This window comes from Mirounga angustirostris, unplaced genomic scaffold (genome assembly GCF_029215605.1).
Source record: "Mirounga angustirostris isolate CCGP_5_RB_7025 unplaced genomic scaffold, mMirAng1.0.hap1 SCAF_2, whole genome shotgun sequence".
In the NCBI taxonomy this organism is placed as follows: domain Eukaryota; kingdom Metazoa; phylum Chordata; class Mammalia; order Carnivora; family Phocidae; genus Mirounga; species Mirounga angustirostris.
Genome location: NW_026991710.1, coordinates 186,568,227 through 186,594,424, shown reverse-complemented (window position 1 = coordinate 186,594,424; position 26,198 = coordinate 186,568,227). Strand labels below are relative to the sequence as shown.

The window sequence follows — 26,198 nt, the reverse complement described above, 5'->3', positions numbered from 1 at the left end:
GAGCAGAGACAAGCCATCTCAATAGAGACTCCATAGATCTAACAGCCCCAGCCTATGCAACCAGGAGACCATAGTTTCATTAGTGACCCCAGGCAAGAAGAGCAGAATTGCCCAACTGACCCCAGTCCAAATTGCTGACCCACAAAAGCATAAGCAAATGAAATAGTTGTTATTTGGTGGTAGCTTGTTATGCAACAATAGATAATTGACACACCATATTTCCAGTGTGTCTTCTTTTGGATAATACTTAGTTTTTGTTTTGTTTTGTTTTTTAAAGATTTTATTTATTGAGAGAGAGAATGAGATAGAGAGAGAGCATGAGAGGGGGAGGGTCAGAGGGAGAAGCAGACTCCCTGCTAAGCAGGGAGCCCGATGCAGGACTGGATCCTGGGACACCAGGATCATGACCTGAGCTGAAGGCAGTCGCTTAACCAACTGAGCCACCCAGGCGCCCTGGATAATAGTTTTAAAAGAATAACTAGCTGGAATTTAAATAAAAACTTGAAACAAACAAAAATATTTGGCAGATAAAAAAATCAAATTGCACGGCTCATTGTATGTAAATTATTAAAAAATAATTACAAAAAAGAATTAAAAATAATAAAAAAATCCACCAAATATCTTACTTCCTATGAATGCTGTATTTTTTTCCTTCGTTGAAATACTGACACAGATGATTCCTTATAGAAAAACAGTATAGTCATAGTAATTTAAAAATATATTTTAATGCTTACTTTTCTTCACTATGCTCCCTGGGAAGCAGGATGTAACTCATTTGATTGGAAAACAATAGTGCTGTTGAACTGTTGAAATTCTTCAGGATTGCTACAAGAAGAGAGTTCTGAGACTTTGCTTTTGTTTCCCTGTATCACTCATCCATTTACTTCTTCCCTTTTTTCTTTCTACGCCCGATTGGCCCTATCACCCATCCTTTTAAATCATTAATCTCTTCAGAATTCCTTCATTTCCTTTCCAATTCTTTCATCTATCAAAGATACAGCTGCTGCTTTATTGGTCTTAGTAGTAATTTCTAGTATTTAGCATATTAGCATCTTTTCAGTAAACATCTGTATATTAACGATGGGATCATGATAGGAGAATAGGAAAATAATGTACTCTAAAAATTACCTGGACCTCTTTCGCTTGTGTAGGTAATAACATTGGTATTGAATCTTTGGTAACGAAAATATAGGGACTTGGAGCCAAAGTGATTACGGCAGCTGTGTACACACTTTTGGCACCAGGCCGACTTTTTGGGCCTTTCGATAACTAGCATTTGCAGGCTTCATTACTCTTCCACGTTCGTCGGATTCTTTCCCTGAAGGAAATAAAAGAAGGTTGTTGGGGGAAACTGTATTAAAAGTGAGGATCAGGGGCGCCTGGGTGGCTCAGTTGGTTAAGCGACTGCCTTCGGCTCAGGTCGTGATCCTGGAGTCCCGGGATCGAGTCCCGCATCGGGCTCCCTGCTCGGCGGGGAGTCTGCTTCTCCCTCCCCACTCCCCGTTTGTGTTCCCTCTCTCGCTGTGTCTTTCTCTGTCAAATAAATAAATAAAAAAATCTTTAAAAAAAAAAAGTGAGGATCAGGAATGGTTGCCGATTTTATCTAAATAGCAGGTGAAAACAAAGCAGAAATCTGGGGAACCGTAAGCATGGGAGATCACTTGTCAGGGAAGAGCGGAGAGCGAGGATTAAGGGATCACCGGAGCCGGAGAATTACAAATGCTTCTGACACCTGCAGCAAAATTTTCCATCCACGCAAGGCACCCTGGGGGGAGGGGAGCAGCAGCGCCGGACCGAGCCGTTATCCCGGCGATTGGCCGCGCCCCCTCCGCTTGAGGGGCAGCGACGGTCGGACCCCGCCCCCGCGCCGCGGGTGGGCTGTGGGGGCAGGGCGCGGCCGGGCGCCTCCCACCTGTCACTCAACAGGCCGCGGCGGCTCCCCGCCCCCCCGCGCCCCCCCGCCTGAGAGGCACTTCGGGGCCGCCCCCACCCCCGCTCCGCCGCGGGCCTCGCCAGCTTAAGTCACAACGAGGTCCGGCCACCTGGGCGCGCCCGGCCGGACGGCTGCGGGGCGGGCGCCGGGTGGCGGCGCTGAGGGCTCGCTGAGAGGAGCTCGGCGGCGTCTGTTGGAGCCGCTCCCTCGGTGGGCCGCCGGCGAGGGCATGAGCGCCGACTGCCTGTGCCTCAGGAGCGGCGGCGGCGGGAGCGGCGAGGGGAGGAGGCGCCGCGCAGAGGCCACCGTCCAGGGCAGGAGATGTGCCTGTCCTTAGCGGCACAAGGAGCAGCATGCACCCCGATGCCACCGACAGCAGCGGCGCCGGCCTCAACCTCGCGCCGGCCGCAGCCACCGGCGGCCGCCGTGCCCCGAGCGCCCCGGGCGAGCTGCGGCCGGACCCCCGGGAGGACGCGGCGGCACCGGGGGCTCCTGGCGGCGGGAGCTGGCGAGTGCCGGTGGCCGTGGCCGCACTCGCCGCCGTGTGCCTCTCCTGCCTGGGGCCCGGTTGGTGGCAGGCGGCCGGAGGCGCGGGGCCGTGCACCGTCCTGCTCGGGCTCAGCCTCTACACGGGCTGCGCCGCGGCCGCCTTCCTCCTGGGGACCCTGTTCTCCCTCGTCTGCCGGAGCCGGCGAGCCCCGCCGCCCGACTTCGTCGCCGCCTGGAGACGGCTGGCCGCGGCCGCCCGCCGCGCGCCGGGGGTAAGTACGGGTCTCTCCTCTGCTTCGCGCGCCCGGGGCCTCGGCCCGGCCCTCCCCCGCTTCCGGTGCCAGCCGCCCGCTCTCGGAGCCCCGGGTGGCGGCGGCGGGGCCCGTCCTCTCCGCCCCGGTTGCCCGGGGGGAACGGGGCTGGCGTTGCTCGGCCCGGCCGGCAGCTGCGAGCGATCCCCCAGCTCCGGCGGGAGGCGGGCTCCGGGCTCCTCCGGGCTTGCGAGATGCTCGCCGAGATGCACGTTGTTAGGCTATGTAGTTGCTCCACAGCCATCCCCGGGCACAACCTTGATAGCTGAATAATCATCCCAAATCTTGGATGTCGCTCTGCAGTTGGCGACGGAGCCCTCACTGTGCGCACGCGCTGCCCCCTATATCGGTCATTGTATTTCTAACCGTTCCCTGGGGGAGGTAACTTGATGACCTTTTACCGACGCGGAAACTTGTTCAGAGAGGCTAACTTGGCTTGGCAGTACCTCTCACCCAACGCTGTGTTCACTTTTCACCACCCCATCCTGCCGTCCACTACGTAGAGCAGTAGCGCAGCCCCAGCTAGTTTCTGTGATTTCGAAAGGGGATGTCAGAAATGACTTCAGTTTGCAACAAAAGGAAAAGTACCCCCAGTGAGGTGTGAGACAGCAGGGCGGTGGTTAGGGAAGATGGGAATGAGCTCTTCTCTGCCTTAGTGCCAAACCGCTGCTTGATCAACCTCCCGGCTTCCTCTGGTAACCCTCTAAGTTAAATTTGATTCTGTTGTAGCTTGTTAGCTTGTTGTGTTTGGGGTGCATTATGCTGAGGCTGAGATTTGTTTCTGCCAGTGATTTATTTAACATGGGTTTACTAAGAGAATTATAACTAATATTTCATAAGCCAATAGGATACAGGATAATATCTCTAAATAAGCCCGTGAAGAAATAACTATACTCCATAAACCAGTGGTAGATGAATACACTATTGTTCTAGGCGATGGGGAAATAAAGTCCAGATTGACTGACTGACTGATTGATTTGGAATTGGTTCTTGGTAGAGTCGGTGCTTTCAACCAAAAGCTGGGTATTAGCTGCTGGGACACAGAGCTGGTGGACAGTGGCGTTTGTGTTGGCAGGCAAGGCGAGCTGCTCTGAAGTTTAGTGCTTTAGGGACAGTTACACAGTTTGCACCACTGCCTGTGAGAAATCGGCTCACCAAGGCAGAAACAGATGTCCCTTCCCCTCCTGAGACTGCTGCCTGGTTTAACACCCCTGCTGACCAAGAGTTGCCTGACCACAGCAAGAGCAAGTGTCTCAAGATCTGCAGAGAGCTGTTCAGATCAGCAGAGAGTAGCCTTGCCCAGACTGAGCACTCTGGGTAGAGTCCACACAAATTACTGGTATTTAAAGTTTGAGTGTCCATTACGTCATACTTATTCTTCCATATGTTTAGATGGCTAAGCACTCAAGAGCACAGTGCTTCTGCAGATCTCATCTTGACACGGTTTCTCAAATTCACCCTCCGATCAAACAACTTCACTTAATTTAAAAATGTGGATTTGAAATCATAACCAATACACAATATAATTTGGCACTCACTGCTTGACTGAATGATATTGTCATTAAACTGAAATTGCCCAACCACTTTAGGGTAAGGGAAATGGCAGTGGTTCAACTTCATAAAAATATTTGTTAGAAGGACCATTGCCCCCTTGGGTTTTGTATTTGCTTATAATATGATCTGCTTACTGTTTTGTAAATATCATCACTCTCTTCATCAAAATTACCCTGTCCTGAATCGGTCACTTCTGAGTGCAGCCCTCAGATAATGGCTGGAGGGTTGTACGTAAGGGAGTCAGGCATCCTCACTCTGTAAATTGATTAAGAGTTCAGTATATTGGGGTGCCTGGGTGGCTCAGATGGTTAAGCATCTGCCTTCTGCTCAGGTCATGATCCCAGGGTTCTGGGATTGAGTCCCACATCGGGCTTCCTGTTCAGTGGGGATCCTGCTTCTCCCTCTCCCTCTGTCTGCTGCTTCCCCTGCTTGTACACTCTCTCTCTGTCAAAAATAAATAAAATCTTAAAAAAAAGTTCAGTATATTAAGGAACAGGAGCTTCTGTTTTCCTCAGTAGTCTCAAAAATTAGTAATGTTAATTTCTTTTAAAAGCCTTCATGTAACAGTCCTTTTTTCTCCTATCTAATTTAGCAAGAGTTGGTGGGCAGGTGTATTTTTCCTCTTGATTTTTCTCTACAATGATAGAAAATAAGGATCCCGATTTTACAAGCTGGCTTATTGATTTATAAATGATGTCCCCATTCTTTAGAGTATTGTAAGAAATTATAATTCAGTCAATACGTATTTATCGAGTGTTTTATATGAGCCAGGGATTATTCTGGAAGCTGGGATTGAATCAGTGAGACACATAAGAACCCTACTCTCTGGAGATTATATTCTTATGGGAGATCAGGCCATAAACAAATGAGATATTTGTAGATAATGATAAATGCTTATGAGACAAAAAATAGGAGTCAAATGATTAAGAGTTCCTAGTAAGTGAGAGCAGGAAGTTTAGATGATGAAGTCAGGGTCAAAACCCGGGGTATTGCATTTTGCCTCTGAAGCTGTAGAAGCCTTATGTTGTGGGTTACTAACATTTCCCCAAACCCCCCAGCTCATTTATACCTCTGGGTAGATAAAACTTGGATTAGCATCCAAAAAGATGGTTTAGTAGAGGAATTCGAGAAAATAGTACTTTTTTTTTTTTTTAAAGATTTTATTTATTTATTTATTTGACAGAGAGAGACACAGTGAGAGAGAGAGCACAAGCAGGGGGAGTGGGAGAGGGAGAAGCAGTCTTCCCGGTGGAGCAGGGAGCCCATGCGGGGCTCCATCCCAGGACCCTGGGAGCCACCCAGGCGCCCCGAGAAAATCGTACTTTAAATAAGGTGACAGAAAATGAAGCAGTATATGTAATCCTTAATGTATACAACTGGAAGATTTCAGTTAATAGAAGAAGTGAAGTATAATTTTAAGGAAAGTAGATTATTGGTCGTTCTTTGGAACTTGGATTCTTAGAGTAGTCTTAAATGAGAAAATAAGGACATTAGGAAAATGTAGTTTCTAAGCTCTATATTGTAATTGAAATGCGTATTTTTCACATAAAATTTTATTTTTTTGACAGGACTGGTGTTATTTACTCAAGCCTTTAGTTGTGCTGTATTGTTTATTTATTTTACCCCTTCCTCTAGTTGTGCTATATTTCTAATTTGTATTTAGGTATTTTTTTTAATGTTCTGTTCTTTATGAATGGAAGCATAAGCATGTGGTGTAGTATAAAACATGTCAGTTCTGTGGGGGTAGGCGCTGGACCACACAGGTCATCTAACATATGTGGAGGGGGAGGCTGTTTAGTAGTGAACCAAATGGTGCCTCTTAAGATACAGTGACTACTTCACTACAGAAATTTTGATTCAGCATGAAGAAAAGAATCCTCATTTTTCTTACACATTTTGGATTCTTCTAGTATCAGCCAGACAGGTCAGAGGCTGGGATCTATCCTTCTAGCTGTCCATTCTTCCTTCCTCTTTTTTTTCTTCTTGGTCTCCTTCTATAGAGAAAAAAAAAATGCATACACCGTTAAAAGTAAACAACCTCAAAGAAGCCCAAACTAAAAGTGACAAGGGGTTTTTGTGTCTAGAGTGTTTAAAATGCTTCTGCATGCTTCACAGTGTACTTATTGGCTGTAAACTCCATGTGGTTAGCACCCATGATTGACACCTTTTGTTATATCTTGCACTTAGAAAGAACTCAAGCAGTGTTTGCAGATGATGATAAAGAAAATTGTTCTCTCATGCTTTCCCCCTCCCATTAATCCAGTATTAGTATTTATTGGGAATTTCCCATATGTGCATGAATTTTGATTTTTTTGGGGGGCAGGAATTACTATTGATTAAAATAGTAAAAATATTTTTCAACTCAAGTAGAAATAATATGTAGCGGTATATACAGGTACTAAGGAAGCTTTTTTGTAAGGTCAGGAAAGTCTTACAGGTGATATCTGGGCCCCACTTTAGAAAAACTTGGACTTTGTTACAGGCCAGTGGACTGGAGCTATGATGCCCTGGGGCTGCCCTGCTCCTGGGGTGAGAGTTGTCTTATGCCAGGCCAGTTAATTTGTCTGGCCCAAGAGCCTCAGCTTCACTGGCCACAGTTACTTGACCCTAGCACATCATCTAACTAAGGCAACAGAAAGAGAAAAATGGCAAAAGTGAATCAGTAGTTTAGAAAACATATTTTCTTTACTGGACCTGCCATACAAAGTGCATCTTCATATAATGGAAAAAAGGAAAATGATTTTTACAATTATTCTCATAGTCTATGGATTTTCTCTTTCACATTGTTACTTACTAGATGTTTCTTCATTTATGGCCCATAAATTCAAAAATAAGCAATGAATTCATGATGATCAGAAGGCTGATAAAAGAAAGTCCCCTTAGTAGCATATGGGAAACCAAAGTCCACTGCTATATGAAGAAAACATTAATGAGAGACTTTCCAAAGTTCAAGCAGATAGAAGAGTTCACGTGGTTGATCAAATCTAATTAATAGGAATTTACCGAATATCTGCTACATATCTGCTATTATGATCTTATTAGATCACTTTTTGCCTAGTTAGTTGCTGAGTGCCTGTGCCCGGCACATAGTAGGCTCTCAGTAGATCAGTTTTGCCTGAATAAATGGATTATTGTTTGAGACAAGACAATCCTACTGCCATTTTTAATCAAAATTTTAATTCCAGCATCCTAGAGAAGGGTCAGAGCCTTGCAATATGTGTTACCAAGAGCTTGGGAAATTGCTCTCTGGAAATGCAGAGCAATGTTTTTAGTGTTGGGGAGGATTCAAAGATGAACAAGAATCTCCCTGTCCCTGCCCTCTCAGGCTGAGTAGATGGGACTGACAGAGAAGACTGGATGGGAGAGGCCAGATGTTTATAGAGACAGTAAAATATTCACACAGCAATCCATGGTGCCAGTTGGCTTGGGTAGGACTTCTAGAATTCCTAAATGAGTTCTTTTATGAATACAAAAGTTCTTTGAGTAAAACAAACTTAATTTAGTTACTTAAGGGGAAAAAGGAAAAAGAAACCGGGATTAGGGAGATTATATACAACCTCTTTGTGACTTTCCTTTATTATGCTAATGTGATAAACTAACCCTCAATAATTTGATAATGGATAATGGCATAATAAATTTACTGTCTTCAGAATGTTTGCAATTTAACCAGGGGATTTAAGTCATGGTGGCTAGTGGGAAAAATGTTCTTGAGGAAGATGGCTTTTTGACAACCCCTTAAATCACAGGATCCTTCCTAGCTCTCTTTGTGGTCTAAAGGTTGTTTTCCTTTAAATTCACAGTATTCATAATTTTTAAATCTAATTTTTTTATGTAGATTATAAGTTCACATGTTTTTTTTAAAAGGCATATACAAGGGTATACAGTGAAATTTTCTCTTCCCTATAGACAGTTATTATTGATAGTTGTTTATTCCAGATATATATTATGCATATATAAGCAAATATAAATATGTATTCAAAGGGAGAAGTTTTTGATATTTATAATTTCTTGATACAAAAACAATGATTACACATAAAGGACAGTTATTTTTTATATCTTCATTATGAAGGCACTATTCCTTAAGCTTAGGAAACACGAGAAGTTATATATGAATGGTAAGTTCAAAGTAGGAAGATACAATACATGATTATACCTGGAACATAAAAAAATGCTTATCAAAAACAGGACATGTATGCTAAGAAATACAGAAAGTGGGATTTGAATTTAGCAGAACTCTCTAAAGGAAGCAATATTTATTTTCATAATTTATACAAAAAATAAACCAAGCAAACTGCTGACAATACATGTACCATTTAGGATTTGAGTTGCCACTGAGTATATGAGATGAAGCCCAAGAACTAGGATTGGAAAGGTAGTTTGGGCCACGTTGTGGAAGTCTTCAGTCAAGAGAACAGAACTGGATTTTAGTCTGTAGGCTTGGCAGCTACTGACTCAGGAGGAGAAATACTATGTTAAGTGCAGTGATAAAAAGTGAGAGTTAATGAAGCTGTGTGAATGGAGACAAGAGAATTTGTGAGTGAGATTTTTCTTTGATGTAAAATATCATTATCATTACAGTTGGGTTTAATTATCTTCTCCAGAGTGTTCCAACATTCTCTTTAAAACAATAAATTCAGCCCCAAAACAAAGGGTCCTCCTGTTCACAAAATGAAGACCACAGTTTCCAAGCTTGAATGTTCATTCTATTTGGAGCCCAAATTTTGGTCACTTCTGGGAGGTTTATTTCTCTCTTGAATCTCAAGCCGTTTTTGTTTTAGTTTTGTTTTTGATGTCACCTTTGTAATTGAATGTTGCCTTCTTGAAAATATCTTAGGTTTCATTTCCCAACCTTATTTTGAGGTAGGGAGTACCCCCAGATTCCTGAAAATGTGTTCTTGTAGTCAGAATGGTGCACACAATTGTACTAAAATGGTGATTCAGCAAGTTTGGTGCTGAAGGCTCAGGCTTTAAGTATTAAAATGATGGCATACAAACTTGTGGTTTTAAAAAAAATTGCACCTTTGCTGTCGAAAGAAAAATATTGCAAACTTGGAATTTATTTTTTTACCCTTCACTATTAGGTCCCTTTCCAAACTAGGGTTGGGTGGATGGGTGGGAATGATAGGAATGATACGCAGCTCTTCTCAAGGACTCTCCTGGATACCCTGAGCCCAGGGTCAGGTCCTGTGTCCATTACTCATTTCTACATCCAGTGTTAGTCCTGGGGAGTATGCTTATATAGTTTCTCCAAACACAGTGGAGGTTTCCAGAAAGTCCAGTGGGTTTGGGTTGTATTTTGATGGGTTTCCCAGCTCCGGTCCTGCTTTGGGAGAATATACTTAGGAGTGTGAGATATGCCTGCTCTGTCCCTGGGGCTGACCTCTGCTGGTCAGTTACTACAGGCACTGACCAGTCTGGTACATTTGTCAACCAGCCTGGGGTTTCCATGTCTGAATAGCCAGGAGCTGGATGTGAAGAAAAATGTATATGGGAACTCCAGATAAAATGTCTCTGAGGCTGAGGAGGAAAAAGAACGAATTGTACATTTTTAGGATAAAAAACATGAACTTGTTTAGGCCACTAAGGTCTATTTAATAAGCTTTCAGTTTTAGTGTAGAATACTACTCTTGGAAAATTAAGGAAGTTTTTACAAATACTTATTTCTAAAGTAACCTGCATTTCTGTAGTTCTCAACCACCTGAATGTATGAGTGACATTACTACTCATGGTAGTAACTAAAATTTTATAGGCGTTTGCTCCTGTCTACTCGGGCAGAACCTTGGTCTGCAGTGCCTTTAACCGCCCTTCCCAGTATTTCTGAGAGTCCATAGGCAGTGTCTTCTGTAATTGTGAATAAGCTTATTTATGGTGTTCCATTCCTGGTGCCTACAAAGCATTTGAGCGTGGCTTTTCTGCCATCGCTGCTGGCAGTCTGTGAAAAAGCCCATCTCTTGTTGGGCTACTAGTGTCTCAACCCCCTGAAGCTGGATATCCAGGTATACTTTGTTTCTGCTTTTTTGTAGTTTATAGTAGCTGAGAGTGTAGCCCTGTTTCGGATATGCTTTAAAAAATTTTTTTTCACCCTTATTAAAGAAGCTGAGGAGCTGATGCTCCTGTTTGCATTTCTTGTGAAGAGAACCCCTTTCCTTTTGTTCACCTGGCCAGGAGCAGCCCTTGGAGTCAAGCTAGAGCTTTCTCTGTCTCCAACCTTGAACCCATACGTACAAGCCACCTCCCAAAAGGCCTCTTTACCCTCTGTAAATCAGCTTTTACAAATATCCACCTGAGGGCTGCATGCAGGCTTTGCCAGTTTGTTAGATATGAAATTAATATTTTAACTATTCCAGAAATTTCACTGTGGTTTTTTCTGAGGCAATTAATCTTTTTCCTTCTGATTTTTTTCCATTTCCCTAAACCTTTCTGAGATTACAATCTCTAGATAAACTCAGGAAGTTGCTTTGTTTTCCAGATTTGAATTATGGTTGTTCTTGGTGTTTCTTTTTTATTATCTTAGGCAGTCTCACCCTTGAGTCCCCTGTAATAACCATCTCCACACTCAGGATTAGAGATTTATTCTTCTTTTTGGCCCTCAGTCTTATTTATTCAACTGCTTGACTTGGCATTAACAGCGGTGCCTGAAACTCAGCTAGTCCAAGTGTCCCCATCCCTCTTCTGTTGTCTTTTATGTCCATGACTAGCACCTCCTAACGTCAGGTCCCACAGCCAGAAGCCTTTGAGTTCCCTGGACATCTCCTTCTCCTCACTCTCCTTATGCCATCCATCATCAAGTCCTGCTGCTTATTTCTTGAGTATCTTGCACCCATCTACTTCTTTCCATCTCTCCTGCTTCGTCACAACTGCCATCATGTCCCACCTAGATGACCGCAGTAGCCTCTCAACTGGTCTCTCTGTCTCCTTGTTGGCATTTTAAAAATACAAACCTAATCAACCCATCTTCAGCAACTTGTTTAATTAAAATCCACCAGTAGCTTCCTGTTCTTCCCAGCTCTTTAGCCTCATCTGTCTTCACTACCTTCATCCTCACATTCCATCCTCAGTCCTCAAAGGGTCATGCTCCCTCCTTCACTGGCGACTTTGTATCTGGCTTCCCCTGCTTGGAGCAGCCCATTGCCCTCTTACCTAGTTAACTTCGTCCCCCCAGACCTCAGCCATGGCTTCTGCAGAGATGGTCTCCCTATCTGCTGTGTGTATTCTTATGGCGCCACATACCTTTTCTTTATTCTGTATCTATCACACCTGTAATTTAGACCCCCTTGGATGATTCCTTGTCTTTCTTGATCTCCACGAAGGCAGAAACTCCCCTGTATCTTTAACTTTAGCATGATTTAGTAGGTAAGTGATAAATCTTTCTTGACTGAATAACTGGGAATCAACAGAGCATTGGCAATAAGATAATGGTTTTGGAACTTGTCGTCTGAATTTGAATCATGGCTCTGCCCAAATAACTGTGACTATGGGCAACCTGCTTAAGATTTCTAGACCTCAGTTTTCCTGTCTGAAAAATGGAGATAATAAATAATTTCAAGGGTTGTTGGGAACAATGTTATAGTATTTGAAAATAAAAATCCTAGCATTCGTAAAAGTGCTTTGAATATAGAAGGTGTTAAATGGTAGATTTTATAGTATCACTTTTGAAAAGAGCTTTTTATTGTAAAATAAAAAATGCAGATTCAGAAAATCACACAAAATAAATGTATAGTTGGATGAATGATCATAAAGAGAATACCCTTGTAATTTTAAAAAACCCCAGAAGTCCCCTCTGTATCTCCACCGCATGTCAGCCCCTTTTCTTACACCTAAGTAACTGTCTTGACTTTATAATAATCACTTCCTTGCATGCCATTATAGTTTTATCACTCAAATGTGCATCAGCGAACATTGTAGTTTTTTCTTGCCCATTTTAAAAAAAATGTATTAGTTTCCCGTCTACGTTTTCTTTCCTTTACAGTTTATCTGTGAAGAACCTGGAGCATCTGTCCTGTGGAGTATCCTGTAGATTGGGTTTTGCTGATTGTGTGTGAATGATGCAGTTCAGCATGTTCCCCTCCTTTGTATGTCCTGCATATTAGCAGCTGGATCCAGAGGCTTGATCAAACTTGTGTTCAATCCCTTTGGCAGACTATAAGTGGTGGTGTGACCTTTCATCAGGAGGCACATAACATCGTCTTTCTTTTTGTTATATGAGTAGCTGTTGATGCTTGATACCTCGATCCACTAACTTATTGGGGGTGACAAAATGGTAATGTTTTAATTCTGTCGTGGGGTCTGTCTGCAGTACAAGCTACTGGAACCTGTTCTGTTTCCGGGCAAGGAGTGATTTCCTGGGGTGGACATCTGAGTCCGAGTGAAGGGTGGTGGTCACGTGGCCCAGATTTGCACAGTCCCCCAGCCCTTCTCCAAAGCCCTGGTGACCCATTATGAGAAATATGTGGATGGGGGAAAAAAAAAGGGAAAGAAATATGTGGATGAGGCTTCCAAGAAGGAGATCATTTTCATTTTCATTTCATACTTTCATTTTCATGTATTGGTTTGAGTACTTTTTTTTTTTTTTTTTTGGTTTGAGTACTTTTTAGAAAGAGACATGTTTCTCTCATCTGTTTGGTTCCACAGTGGTACAGTTCACACAGAAAAGCAGGGTAAATGCGAGGTTCCCCCCCATTATTTCTAAAATAATGAGTTAATTCCCCATCATCCTCTGAAGGTGATCAGTTGTTTTGTGTTTTGAAAAAAAATTATGAACTTATGGATTTGAACACAGTAGATGGGTTTCAATCAGGTGTAATTATCTTTTTGGAAGCTTATATAATCCCATCTTCTGCTAGTGGGAGCCTTTTGAAGTTGGCTCCTGAGACCTTAAAATATGACCCTACCTTTTGATATGACCCTGATTGGCTTTTGAGAGTTTTCTTGCTATCTGGTGTAGCAGAATATTTCAGGTTCATCTTGAGCATTTTCTGCTCTCACACCTGGAATTAGCCATTTCTTCAAAAAGAGCCATGATTTCTTTTAGTGGTAAATGGAATTTGAAGAACCCATTCTGCCTCAGCTCTGAGCAGCACAGCCAGACCCAGATCTAGCTGTTGGGACTTCATTTCCTTTGTTTGTTTGTAGGGTGACCAATGGACCTGATTTGCTTAAAACTGTCTTGGTTTTAGCACCAAAAGTTCTGTGGCCAAAGGCGAAAAAATAAAACCAAAAAACTCATTCTAGGTGTTAGGGAGGCTCATTGCTGTTGGTGAGGTCATTGTTTCTTGGCTTTCTCTATGGAGAAATCTGGAAAAATATGTGTGAGGTTGGTCTTTTGCAGAGAATTCACTCAGTTTGTTAGATTTACATACTCTGTATGTCTTCTTAAAGGCAAGGAACACTTATTTTGAACAGTGCTCTGTAATCATCTTTGCCACTTGCTTATCATAGCGTGCAGTGACATTGTTCACGGGTTCAGGGGAAGAGTTTCTGTGGTCTCCATTGAATTCATTGCACTCCAATCCATGGTTGTGAATATAGCGGACACATATGTGCACTACAGGAATCCCAATGGTGAATGTTAGAGAGTGAATGCCTTAGTAATTGTTGTAGCTAAACTTAACATTAATTGCACTTACTGTATGCAGGTGGATGTATGTATTACCTAATTTAGTTTTTATACCTACCATGTGAGGTAGGGCTTTTCGTTCATTTTACACATGGAAAAGCTGAGGTTTAGAGCAGCTGAATAAAGTATCCATGCCATGTAGCAAGTGGAGGAACTAAGAATTAAACCCAGGTATCTCTTACTCTGGAGTCTATACACTTAACCACTATATTACCCTTTTAATTATTAAAGACTAGTGTCACCTAGTTCAGGCTTAAAAAAACTTGAAATTCTTTGAGATGGTTCTAGTATCTGTTTAGGAATTAGTGTCACTTTAGAGGTCTCAGGATGAATAGCACGATGTCCCAACTGCCCCTTCTGTGCTCATGACGATCATTGCTAATCAAGTAAGGCCATTTTTTTTGTTTGTTTGTTTTTCTGCTGGTTCTGGATGAGGTCTCAGAATCCCTTTCAACATAGTATTCCAGGCAACCACTAAATATTTACTCGAGTAGGCACATAATGTGAAACCCATCTGCCATGCTGCGTGAGAACCTCCTGGAAGGGCAGTGACTCTTCTGGATTCCCGTAGCACATTCCCGTGTCTGCATTACTGTCATCACTTTACTATATCTTAATAGTCATACAGTCTTCTCATCTGCTCTGGTAAAAGCCACTTTTCTAAACTATGATCCATAAATACTTAATTCTGAGAGATGCTTTTAGGTACACTGCAAAAACAAGAGGCAGGATGAGAGGCTTGTTTGGTCACATAATTTGAAAAACTAAGTTTTTGAAGCTTTATTTATTAAAAAAGATTTTATTTACTTATTTGAGACAGAGTGATAGAATGTGAGAGAGAGAGAGAGAGCGTGAGCACGAACGCACAAGCTGGGGGGGGGGTTGGTGGAGGCAGAGGGAGAGGGAAAAGCGGACTCCCCACCCAGCAGGGAGTCTGACACAGGGCTCAGTCTCAGGACCCTGAGATCATGACCTGAGCTGAAGGCAAATGCTTAAGCAACTGAGCCACCCAGGCACCCCATTCTTGAAGCTTTATAATGTGCATTATTGTGTTAACATTCTGAGAAATCCTGTCGTAAAGGAATCTGTTAAACTGTACTTAATCCTTGTTTTCTACATGTGACCGATCCCTATATCCCACTCTTTTTTTTTTAAACAATAAAGAAGATGTATTAAGAAATCATATAAAATCTGGAGGTAGGACAGGCCCAGTCCCCTTGTGGGGACTGTCAAACCTCCAGCACCATTTCTTTGTGTTTTTCTGTCCTCCCCTGCGGGGGATTAACTCTCAGACTCATGGCCAGATGACTGTAGCAGGCTCAGGTGCCACAGCCACACAGGATGATACTCAGAGGAAGAAAGGCCCTTTTTAGAGCAAGGAAAAAGTTATTGGAAATGCCTCTGGCAATGTTCCCTTCACATCTTATCGTCTGGGTTTGGGCAGGTTTCCATTCCTAACGAATTGTTGGCAAGGGGGATGGGACTTCTGTGAGTGACCCAAATGGATCCTTTAGGAAGCAAAGAAGTAATAGAGTTAAAACAATGAGCATTTCACTTCACCTCACAGGTCTTCGTGACTAGGGCCAACCTCTCTTTTTAGCCTGTCTTCCACACTTCCACTCATTCTTAAAGCTACCTTCTGTTCCTGAATTTACCTTTGTGTGGTGGATGTGTGAGTGCCCACATGCCCCTGGGGAGGCCACTGCCCCCATTTCTGCATGGTCACTTCTGCTTGTTGTTAAAGGTCCATTTCAGTTGCCCTTCCATTCAGTCAGGTTTACCTGCCCTTTGGTTCTGCCCAGTAAACATTTATTGCCGTGAGGAGAGGGAAAAGTCTAGGTTAATTCCAGGGTCTGGCATGGGTGGATGAATGGCTTCAGGTGCCATTTGTGCAGCTTTGGAATGGTGGAGGGTAATGGGCTTTTGCCATGTAGATTTTGAGAGGCCCGTGGATATGTTCAGCCTGAGTTGGGTGTGCAGGTCTGCAATTTTAGGGAGAGGCCAAGATGAAGCAAGTCAGGATACAGGTGGTAGCTAAAACTACAAGGTGGGTGAGGGTAGCCTGTAATGGTTGAAATCAGGGAACCAGAGGGTGGGTGGAGGAGAAGCCGCTCACTGAGGTGTGAGAGGAAACATTCCACAACAGTGAGCAGGAGAGAAAAGCCCAGAAAAGCAGGGAATTAATGGCAAGTAGCGTCAGGTGTAGCAGAGAGGTCCAGAAGGAGGACCAAGCGGTGTCCACTGGCTTTGACAACTGGGAGGTCTTTGGAGACTTGTGCCAGTGGTGTTTGGGGAGGCAAAGGCGGATGTGGGGGCAGAAATGATATTCTTGTGGGTAAAGAGCGAGCAGGAGGTAAGGAAGGAGAGACAGTATTTGGACAGTGCTCTCTAGAAGCTTGGCTGAGGAGGAAAGAAGAGAAGGCAATATTTATAGGATAGTGTGTGTGTGTTTGGGGAACTTTTTGTTGAGTGGAGAGATGTAAACACATTTCTGGGTTAAAGGGGAATCTTGAAAAGTAGGAGAGGAAGGGCCTGAACGTCTCCGAGCTAGAGGATGATTGATAGGGCCAGTGTCCAGGCAGACGGGACCAGAGCACCGGTGGAGGGTTTAGGCTTGAGACTAGTGGGAAGGAGGAACAAAGGGGAGAGCATAGAGAGAACCTCATAGGAGGTTGACAGGGAATTCAGATGTTTCAAGCTGACCCCTACTTTCTTGGTAAGTAGGAAGTAAAATTAATGGCTGATGGTTAAGAGGATGACAGATGTAAAGGATAATCTTAAAAGAGGTGGTAAAAAGGTTTGGGGAGAAAAAAATCAACCTATTGGAGAAAATAACAGCAAAAACATTCGTTGAGCCCTTAACTGTTGTACCCGGGCCATATACCAAGTACATTCTCATTCAGTCCTCCCAGTGACCGCATGAGATAGTTACTGTTATCCCCATTTTATGGGTCAGGAAACCATGTTAAAGAGGTTAAGTGACTTGCCAAAGGTCAGGTTTTGAACCAGGGATCCAGGCTTTTTCTGACACTGGAGCCAGCCTCTCAGTTTTTATGCTCTACTGCCACACAGGGGAGAGGAAGCCTAGCCAAAATAAGCCGGCATATTGTTTTAGAGTTAAGGGCAAGATGTGGGTTGGAAGCCAGGAGAATGTGGTGACCCCCACTGGCACGGTTGTGATATTTTTGTAGGAGGACCACTCAGTTCCTGCAGTGGAGCCAAGAAGGAGCCAGGCTGTGGAACAGGCCAGGGTGCAGGAATCCTTGATGAGAGTTGCTCAGGTGTCAGCTAAGCCAAGGAAGGAGCAGAGGCCAGGAGGGAGCGTAGAGAAAGGGGGAGGGTCAAAGAGATTGTCAGTCTCCTGATGGTCATGCCACAGCCTTGGGTGTGGCCACAAGAAAGGGGGAGGGGTGAGGAGGGTCCTGGAGCTGAGGAGCCAAGACACTGTGTTGTGGGTGTGATATGCCCTGATGGTCCACGTAGTTCATCTTCCTATTTCTCTTGTGACTGAAGGAGTTGCCTTCAGAAGCTCTCTGGTAAAATGTTGTCTGAGGAGAAAGCTTGCATTATACATTATGAAATCAGAGACAATGGGAGACACTAAAGGTGGGGAGAGTGGGGTTGTTGTCTCTTGACTGTTTTGCCCAAGCCCAGTTCTGGCAATACCAGTGTCCTTCATGGCGTTTGCTTGGAATTATACTTGGGCGATTTTGCCAAATAAATGCAATAGAAGTTAGGTAGTAGAGTTGTTTTTCTTTAGAAGAGTATGTTTTAGCCAAGTTAAATTTCCAAGAATGGTTTCATTCATCAGTGTAGACTGTTCTAGGAATACAAATAATTTTTGATTCAAGAACTGCATTTAAAACTACCTCTTATTACCTTCACTGATTTTTCTTGTCTCTTAAAGTGATTAATGGTTTGATAATATTGTGGAATAGAAATTCTTTGGAGAAGGAATTCTTTGAGAATATAAATGAAATATTGTAATTATCATTTCAGTTAACTGAGCAAAGTCAAAGTTAGGAGTAAATCTTCTGTGATTCTGCTTCCAATTAATGTAAAATGATTGCTATACTCTTAAAAAATCTTCTGAATAGTAAAACACTAATTAGTTTTTTTCAGGGGTCATAACTTTTATTATCACAATCATTTAGCATTTCTTAAAGTGTAGTCTAAGGGTCCATAAGTAATTTAGGAATTTTTGTTAAAAATGCTGTACTTATTTCAAAGACACATCTTACGCTTTCTGAATTAGGATCTTGGGGGATGTGACCTAGAAGTCTGCATTTGAGCAAATTCCCCAAGTGATTCTTGGAAACTGAGTTGGTGTGTTTTCAAGCAATGGATAGCCACTTCTGGGTGTCAGCAGGGGCAAAGGAAACTCAGAGCCACATGTGGTATTTGTATTTGTTTATATACCTATGCACCAGCATGGCCCCCTTCTCAAAGATGGAACTATGAAGGCCTATCTTTAATACTATGTTTCTTTTCAGAAGAAGTTTTAGTCTTCGAATTTCAACGTTTATTTTAGATAGGAATGGAAGAAATAATTTGTATGATCTAGATCTAGGCTGAGACAGTTAAATTTTTACTCATCCGTTAGAAGGGATTAAAAAGTCAGCCTCTGAATAGTTTTCAATTTTGTATAGCCAGTATTTTTTATGGCAATAATTTATCTCCTACATTTCAGTATCTTGTATATATTTGTTACCTGGGCCACTCTACGTGGAGCTCAGCTTTTTGCTTTAAGGGAACTGTGGAAATAGAGATCCTACTGAATCAAATTACTAATGTGATATTTTTCTAACTAGGTATGTACTAAATATTTAATCATCGGTTTTTATTTAAAAGCTAGCCAGCAAATTAATAATGGTATCGTGGTTTTTCAGGGCAGTAATGGAATATTTAAAAAAACTGCTTTCATTACTAAAGATCTCTGAAAAAAGCAATTCTACATGACTCATGTATTTGTTGAGTTACATGAAGCAGAGGTAATCACTCTGACTCCTTTATCATTTGTAGTGAGTGGTTTCAGTGAGAACTTTGATGAGATGAGAGTCATTCTTGTAATATACTTCAATATGTGTGAACTTCAAAATTCTTATGAAATGATTTCCTGGGTTGACTGTATATTGAGCAACTTTTCTTCCATGACGTGGGCTGGAGAGCAAAATGTAGAGAAGATACCAGACTAGAAAGAATATTAGAATTCCTCAGCATAGCCTCCCTCTTTAAAACAGTTTCCTGATCCGTAAAATGGGAATAACAGTAACTATCTGATGGGGTCACTGTGAGGACTGAATGAGAATGTACTTGGTATAGGGCCCGGGTATAACAGTTAAGGGCTCAACGAATGTTTTTGCTGTTTTATTCTCCAGTAGTTGTTCCCCCCCCTCCCCCGCAAAACCTTTTGCCACCTCTCTTATTTGATTGTGGGCTTCCATCAAGAATAGATTAAGGCCCATGAGCCCAGAGAATGTAATTTCTTTACCTTTGTCTCTGTAGTACCCACCTAAGTGGCAGCAGACACACAGGATTCTCAGTAAATGTTAGATGATTGAATGAATGGATGGAAATGTGATTCATATCATGGAAGCCTGTGATTTCCCGCATGAACTCAAAATTACAATGGAAGCCAGTGATAAAATGGTTACAGAATTTTTATTACACAAACCTTTTCAGGAATGCCCAAAGCTAATGTCAGTTTTCAATAACCCTTCCTGAGCCAGTTTGCTTTTCCTCATTCTCCTCCTTCCAGCCCTAGTATCTGTTCTACACTTGCCAATTTAGGCAAACTGCGGCTGCCTGTGTACTTTCAAGTGCATGTTAGAATTTCAGTTTTCAAATCTATGTCTGATTTGAAATATACTTAAATTTCTCTTGAAATCAAGTAAAGTGTGTTTTCTAAGGATCTTCAGATTTAAGTCCTTAACATTAGAAATGAAACACATTTTTCTTCCCATTAGTCTAATTCTTCCAACTGAGTGGAAAAACAATCCTAAATGTATTAACCTACCTCAAAATCTACCTCTGTTGATCAATTAATAGAGAAATATTCATTTTTCTCCTGGAAAGTGGATTATTAACCAAGAAATCTACTTGGGACAGTAAGATCTGAAAGCATGAAAGGTTGTAATACTAATCGCATGTAATAGAACTCATAATTATTTTGGGGGGGAGGAAATTAACATAGTAAAAAAAAATTAGACCATGACTCTTGGAACAATAATAAGAACCTATATTTGTAAACTGTTTTATAATTTTAAAGCACTTTCACATGCATTATCCTTCTTGAAATGCAAAATAATCCTTTAATAGAGCAGAAATCATTTAAATTGAATGGAATCTCAGACAGGTGGATATGTTCACTAGAACTCAGCAAGAAGATGGTAAAGAGGGGGCGGAGCAAGATGGCAGAGGAGTAGGAGACCTGGATTTCGTCTCCTCTCAGGAATTCAGCTGGAGAGGGATCAAACCATTCTGAACACCTACAACCTCAACAGGAGATCGAAGAAAAGAAGAGCCACAACTCTCTCATCAGAAAAGCGACCACTTTCTGGAAGGCAGGACGTGTGGAGAAGTGAATCCGAGGCGATATTCGGGAGGATAGACGGCGGGAGAGGGGTCTCCGTCGGCCGCTTCTGGCAAGTGATAGAGCCGCGGAGCACAAAATCGGAACTTTTAAAAGTCTGCTCCGCCGAGGGACGTCACTCTGGTGGCTAAGCGGGGGGTGGAACCCTCCGGGACAGTGTGGTCTCAGGACCCTCGGGGTCACAGAAAGACCGGGGGTGCCTGAGTGTGGCAGAGCTCCCAGGTACCGGAGCAGGGAAGCTGGCTGCAGAGGCGGAGCCCAGGTGCGGGCTCTCAGCTCGGGGTCGCCATAAACCGTGATGTGCGGCGCAGTCGGGCCCCTGCTCCTCCAGCAGGGACCCAACAAGCGGCAGATCCGGGGAGACTCACCTTCCTCCCTGGGGAGGAGCCGCGCGGGAGCGCACCGCAGGGATCTGCTGGGTTTGGAGACTCCACCCGGGGTCGGGTGCCAGAGATAGAGGCGCGCGGTCGCAGGCCGGGTGAGCACGGAGTGCGGCCGGAGACCGGGGAGACGGGAGTGACTGACGGCTTTTCTCTGGGGGCTCACTGAGGAGCGGGGCCCCGAGTTCTCGGCTCCTCCGGGGCGGAGATTGGGAGGCCGCCATTTTCACTCTCGGCCTCCAAAGCTGTACGGAAAGCTTGCAGGGAACAAAAGCTCCCGAGAGCAAACCCGAGCAGATGACTTAGCCGGGAGGGGGCGAGGGCGGGGCAATTCCGCCTCCGGCAGAGACATTTGGAAACCACAGCAACAGGCCCCTCCCCAGAAGATCAGCGAGAACAGCCAGCCAAGACCAAGTTTACCGATCAATGAGAACGGCAGAACTCCAGCGCTAGGGGAATACTGCACATAGAATCCATGGCTTTTTTACCATGATTCTTTAGTCTCTTCAAGTTAATTTTTTTTTAACTGTCTTTTTGTCTTTTTATTTCTTTTTGAATTTTTCTTTTTCCCTTTTTCAACCAACATCTTATCAATCCCTTTTTTTAAAAAAAACATTTTTATTTTTCATTTTTAGAGTCATATTCTATCCCTTCATAGTAGTTACCCGTATTTTTGGCTTATATATATAAGTTGTTCTCTCTTTAAAATTTTGAGATAGTTTCTTCTAACAGATTAAAATATACCCTAAATCTCTAATATATGGTGATTTCTATTCCCCTGCCTGATCACATCCTCTCCCTTTTTTTTTCTTTTTTCTTTTTTTAAATCCTCTTCTTTCTTTTTTCAAACAACTTCTTACCAATTCCTTTTATAAAATTTTTTATAATTTCCATCTTTACAGTCATATTCCATCCCTTCATCATATCAACCCTTATTTTTGTACATATATAAGTTTTTCTTTCTTTAAAATTTTGGGAGGCACTTTCTTCTAAAAGACCAAAATACACCCCAAATCTAGTGTGTGGCACTGATCTATATACCAGCCTGATCATATTAGATCACATTCTGTTTTTGTTGTTGTTGTTGTTGTTTTGTTTTGTTTGTTTTTGTTTTTATCTTTATCTTTTTCTTTTTCTTTTTTTTCTTTCTCTTTTTTCTCTCCCTTTCTTTTCCCACTGCTTCAGGTCTTTTCTGATTTGTTTAGAGTATATTTTCTGGGGACGTTGTTACTCTGCTAGCATTTTGTTCTCTCATTAATCTATTCTCCTCTGCACAAAATGACAAGACGGAAAAAATCACCAACAAAAAGAACAAGAGGTAGTACCGACTGCCAGGGACCTACTCAATACGGACATTAGTACGATGTCAGATCTAGAGTTCAGAATCATCACTTTAAAGATACTAGCTGGGCTTGAAAAAAATATGGAAGTTATTAGAGAAACCCTTTCTGGAGAAGTAAAAGAACTAAAATCCAACCAAGTAGAAATCAAAAAGGCTATTAATGAGGTGCAATCAAAAATGGGGGTGCTAACTGCTAGAATAAATGAGGCAGAAGAGAGAATCAGTAATATAGAAGATGAAATGATGGAAAATAAAGAAGCTGAGAAAAAGAGAAACAACTACTGGATCAGGAGGGCAGAATTCGAGAGATAAGCGATACCATAAGACGAAACAACATTAGAATAATTGGGATCCCAGAAGAAGAAGAAAGAGAGAGGGGCAGAAGGTATAATGGAGCAAATTATAGCAGAGAACTTCCCTAATTTGGGGAAGGAAACAGGCATGAAAATCCAGGAAGCACAGAGAACCCCTCTCAAAATCAATAAAAATAGGTCAACACCCCGACATCTAATAGTAAAACTTACGAGTCTCATAGACAAAGAGAAAATCCTGAAAGCAGCCCGGGAGAAGAGAGATGTAACCTACAAGGGTAGAAACATTAGATTGGCAACAGACCTATCCACAGAGACCTGGCAGGCCAGAAAGGACTGGCAGGATCTATTCAGAGCACTAAATGAGAAAAATATGCAGCCAAGAATACTCTATCCAGCTAGGCTGTCATTGAAAATTGAAGGAGAGATAAAAAGCTTCCAGGACAAACAAAAACTAAAGGAATTTGCAAACACAAAACCAGCCCTACAGGAAATCTTGAAAGGGGTCCTCTAAGCAAAGAGCTTAAAAGCAACATAGACCAAAAGGAACACAGACAATATACGGTAACAGTCACCTTACAGGCAATACAATGGCACTAAATTCCTATCTTTCAATAGTTACCCTGAATGTAAATGGGCTAAATGCCCCAATCAAAAGACACAGGCTATCAGACTGGATTAAAAAACAAGACCCATCGATATGCTGTCTGCAAGAGACTCATTTTAGACCCAAAGACACCCCCAGATTGAAAGTGAGGGGGTGGAAAACCATTTACCATGCTAATGGACACCAAAAGAAAGCTGGGGTGGCAATCCTTATATCAGACAAATTAGATTTTAAACCAAAGACTGTAATAAGAGATGAGGAAGGACATTCTATCCTACTTAAAGGATCTATCCAACAAGAAGATCTAACAATTGTAAATATCTATGCCCCTACCATGGGAGCAGCCAATTCTATAAGGCAATTAATAACAAAAGCAAAGAAACACATCAACAACAATACAATAATAGTGGGGGACTTTAACACCCCCCTCACTGAAATGGACAGATCATCTTAGCCAAAGATCAACAAGGAAATAAAGACTTTAAATGACACACTGGACCAAATGGACTTCACAGACATATTCAGAACATTCCACCCCAAAGCAACGGAATACACATTCTTCTCTAGTGCCCATGGAACATTCTCCAGAATAGATCACATCCTAGGTCATAAATCAGGTCTCAACCGGTACCAAAAGATTGGGATCATTCCCTGCCTATTTTCAGATCACAATGCTTTGAAACTAGAACTCAATCACAAGAGGAAAGTCGGAAAGAACTCAAATACATGGAGGCTAAAGAGCATCCTACTGAAGAATGAATGGGTCAACCAGGAAATTAAAGAAGAATTAAAAAAATACATGGAAACCAATGAAAATGAAAACACAACTATTCAAAATCTTTGGGATGCAGCAAAGGCAGTCCTAAGAGGAAAGTATATAGCAATACAAGCCTTTCTCAAGAAACAAGAAAGGTCTCAAGTACACAACCTAACCCTACACCTAAAGGAGCTGGAGAAAGAACAGCAAATAAAGCCTAAACCCAGCAGGAGAAGAGAAATCATAAAGATCAGAGCAGAAATCAATGAAATAGAAACTAAAAGAACAGTAGAACAGATCAACGAAACTAGGAGCTGGTTCTTTGAAAGAATTAACAAGATTGATAAACCCCTGGCCAGACTTATCAAAAAGAAAAGAGAAATGACCCAAATCAACAAAATCATGAATGAAAGAGGAGAGATCACAACCAACACCAAAGAAATACAAACAATTATAAGAACATATTATGAGCAACTCTATGCCAGCAAATTAGATAATCTGGAAGAAATGGAGGCATTCCTAGAGATGTAGCAACTACCAAAACTGAACCAGGATGAAATAGAAAACCTGAACAGACCTATAGCCACTAAGGAAATTGAAGCAGTCATCAAAAATCTCCCAAAAAACAAAAGCCCAGGGCCAGATGGCTTCCCAGGGGAATTCTACCAAACATTTCAAGAAGAATTAATACCTATTCTTCTGAAACTGTTCCAAAAAAAGAAATGGAAGGAAAACTTCCAAACTCATTTTATGAGGCCAGCATTACCTTGATCCCAAAACCAGACAAAGACCCCATCAAAAAGGAGAATTACAGACCAATATCCCTGATGAACATGGATGCAAAAATTCTCACCAAAATACTAGCCAATAAGATCCAACAGTACATTAAAAGGATTATTCACCATGACCAAGTGGGATTTACCCCTGGGCTGCAAGGTTGGTTCAACATCTGCAAATCAATCAACGTGATACAATACATTAGCAAAAGAAAGAACAAGAATCATATGATCCTCTCAATAGATGCAGAAAAAGCTTTTGACAAAGTACAGCATCCTTTCTTGATCAAAACTCTTCAGAGTATAGGGATCGAGGGTACATACCTCAATATCATAAAAGCCATCTATGAAAAACCTACAGCAAATATCATTCTCAATGGGGAAAAACTGAGAGCTTTCCCCCTAAGGTCAGGAACGCGGCAGGGATGTCCACTATCACCACTGCTATTCAACATAGTATTGGAAGTCCTAGCCACAGCAGTCAGACAACAAAGAGAAATCAAAGGCATCCAAATTGGCAAAGAAGAAGTCAAATTCTCACTCTTTGCAGATGATATGATACTTTATGTGGAAAACCCAGAAGACTCCACCCCAAAACTGCTAGAACTCATAGAGGAATTCAGTAAAGTGGCAGGATATAAAATCAATGCACAGAAGTCAGTGGCATTCCTATACACCAACAAGACAGAAGAAAGAGAAATTAAGGAGTCGATCCCATTTACAATTGCACCCAAAACCATAAGATACCTAGGAATAAATCTAACCAAAGAGACAAAGGATCTGTACTCAGAAAACTATAAAATACTCATGAAAGAAATTGAGGAAGACACAAAGAAATGGAAAAACGTTCCATGCTCATGGATTGGAAGAACAAATATTGTGAAGATGTCAATGCTACCTAGAGCAATCTACACATTCAATGCAATCCCCATCAAAATACCATCCACTTTTTTCAAAGAAATGGAACAAATAATCCTAAAATTTGTATGGAACCAGAAAAGACCCCGCATAGCCAGAGGAATGTTGAAAAAGAAAAGCAAAGCCGGCGGCATCACAATTCCGGACTTCCAGCTCTATTACAAAGCTGTCATCGACAAGACAGCATGGTAATGGCACAAAAACAGACACATAGATCAATGGAACAGAATAGAGAGCCCAGAAATGGACCCTCAACTCTATGGTCAACTCATCTTTGACAAAGCAGGAAAGAATGTCCAATGGAACAAAGACAGTCTCTTCAACAAATGGTGTTGGGAAAATTGGATAGCCACATGCAGAAGAATGAAACTGGACCATTTCCTTACACCACACACAAAAATAGACTCCAAATGGTTGAAAGACCTCAATGTGAGACAGGAGTCCATCCAAATCCTAAAGGAGAACACAGGCAGCAACCTCTTTGACCTCAGCCGAAGCAACTTCTTCCTAGAAACATCGCCAAAGGCAAGGGAAGCAAGGGCAAAAATGAACTATTGGGACTTCATCAAGATAAAAAGCTTTTGCAAAGCAAAGCAGTCAGCAAAACCAAAA

General features: G+C 42.3%; 1 protein-coding gene across 6 annotated transcripts in view; it reads left to right on the top strand.

The window, feature by feature from the left end:
• Positions 1-1,982: 1,982 nt before the first annotated feature.
• SNX25 (sorting nexin 25) overlaps positions 1,983-26,198 on the top strand; it is a 133,080-nt gene continuing 108,864 nt past the window's right edge. For 2 of the 6 annotated variants that reach the window (XM_064585682.1, XM_064585683.1), the window contains exon 1: positions 1,983-2,694. In XM_064585682.1, coding sequence (XP_064441752.1) covers positions 2,255-2,694 — 440 coding nt within the window. In that variant the 5' untranslated portion in view covers positions 1,983-2,254. The remainder of the gene's footprint in view (positions 2,695-26,198) is intronic. The other 4 variants (XM_064585687.1, XM_064585684.1, XM_064585686.1 and 1 more) reach the window with 2 other exon arrangements.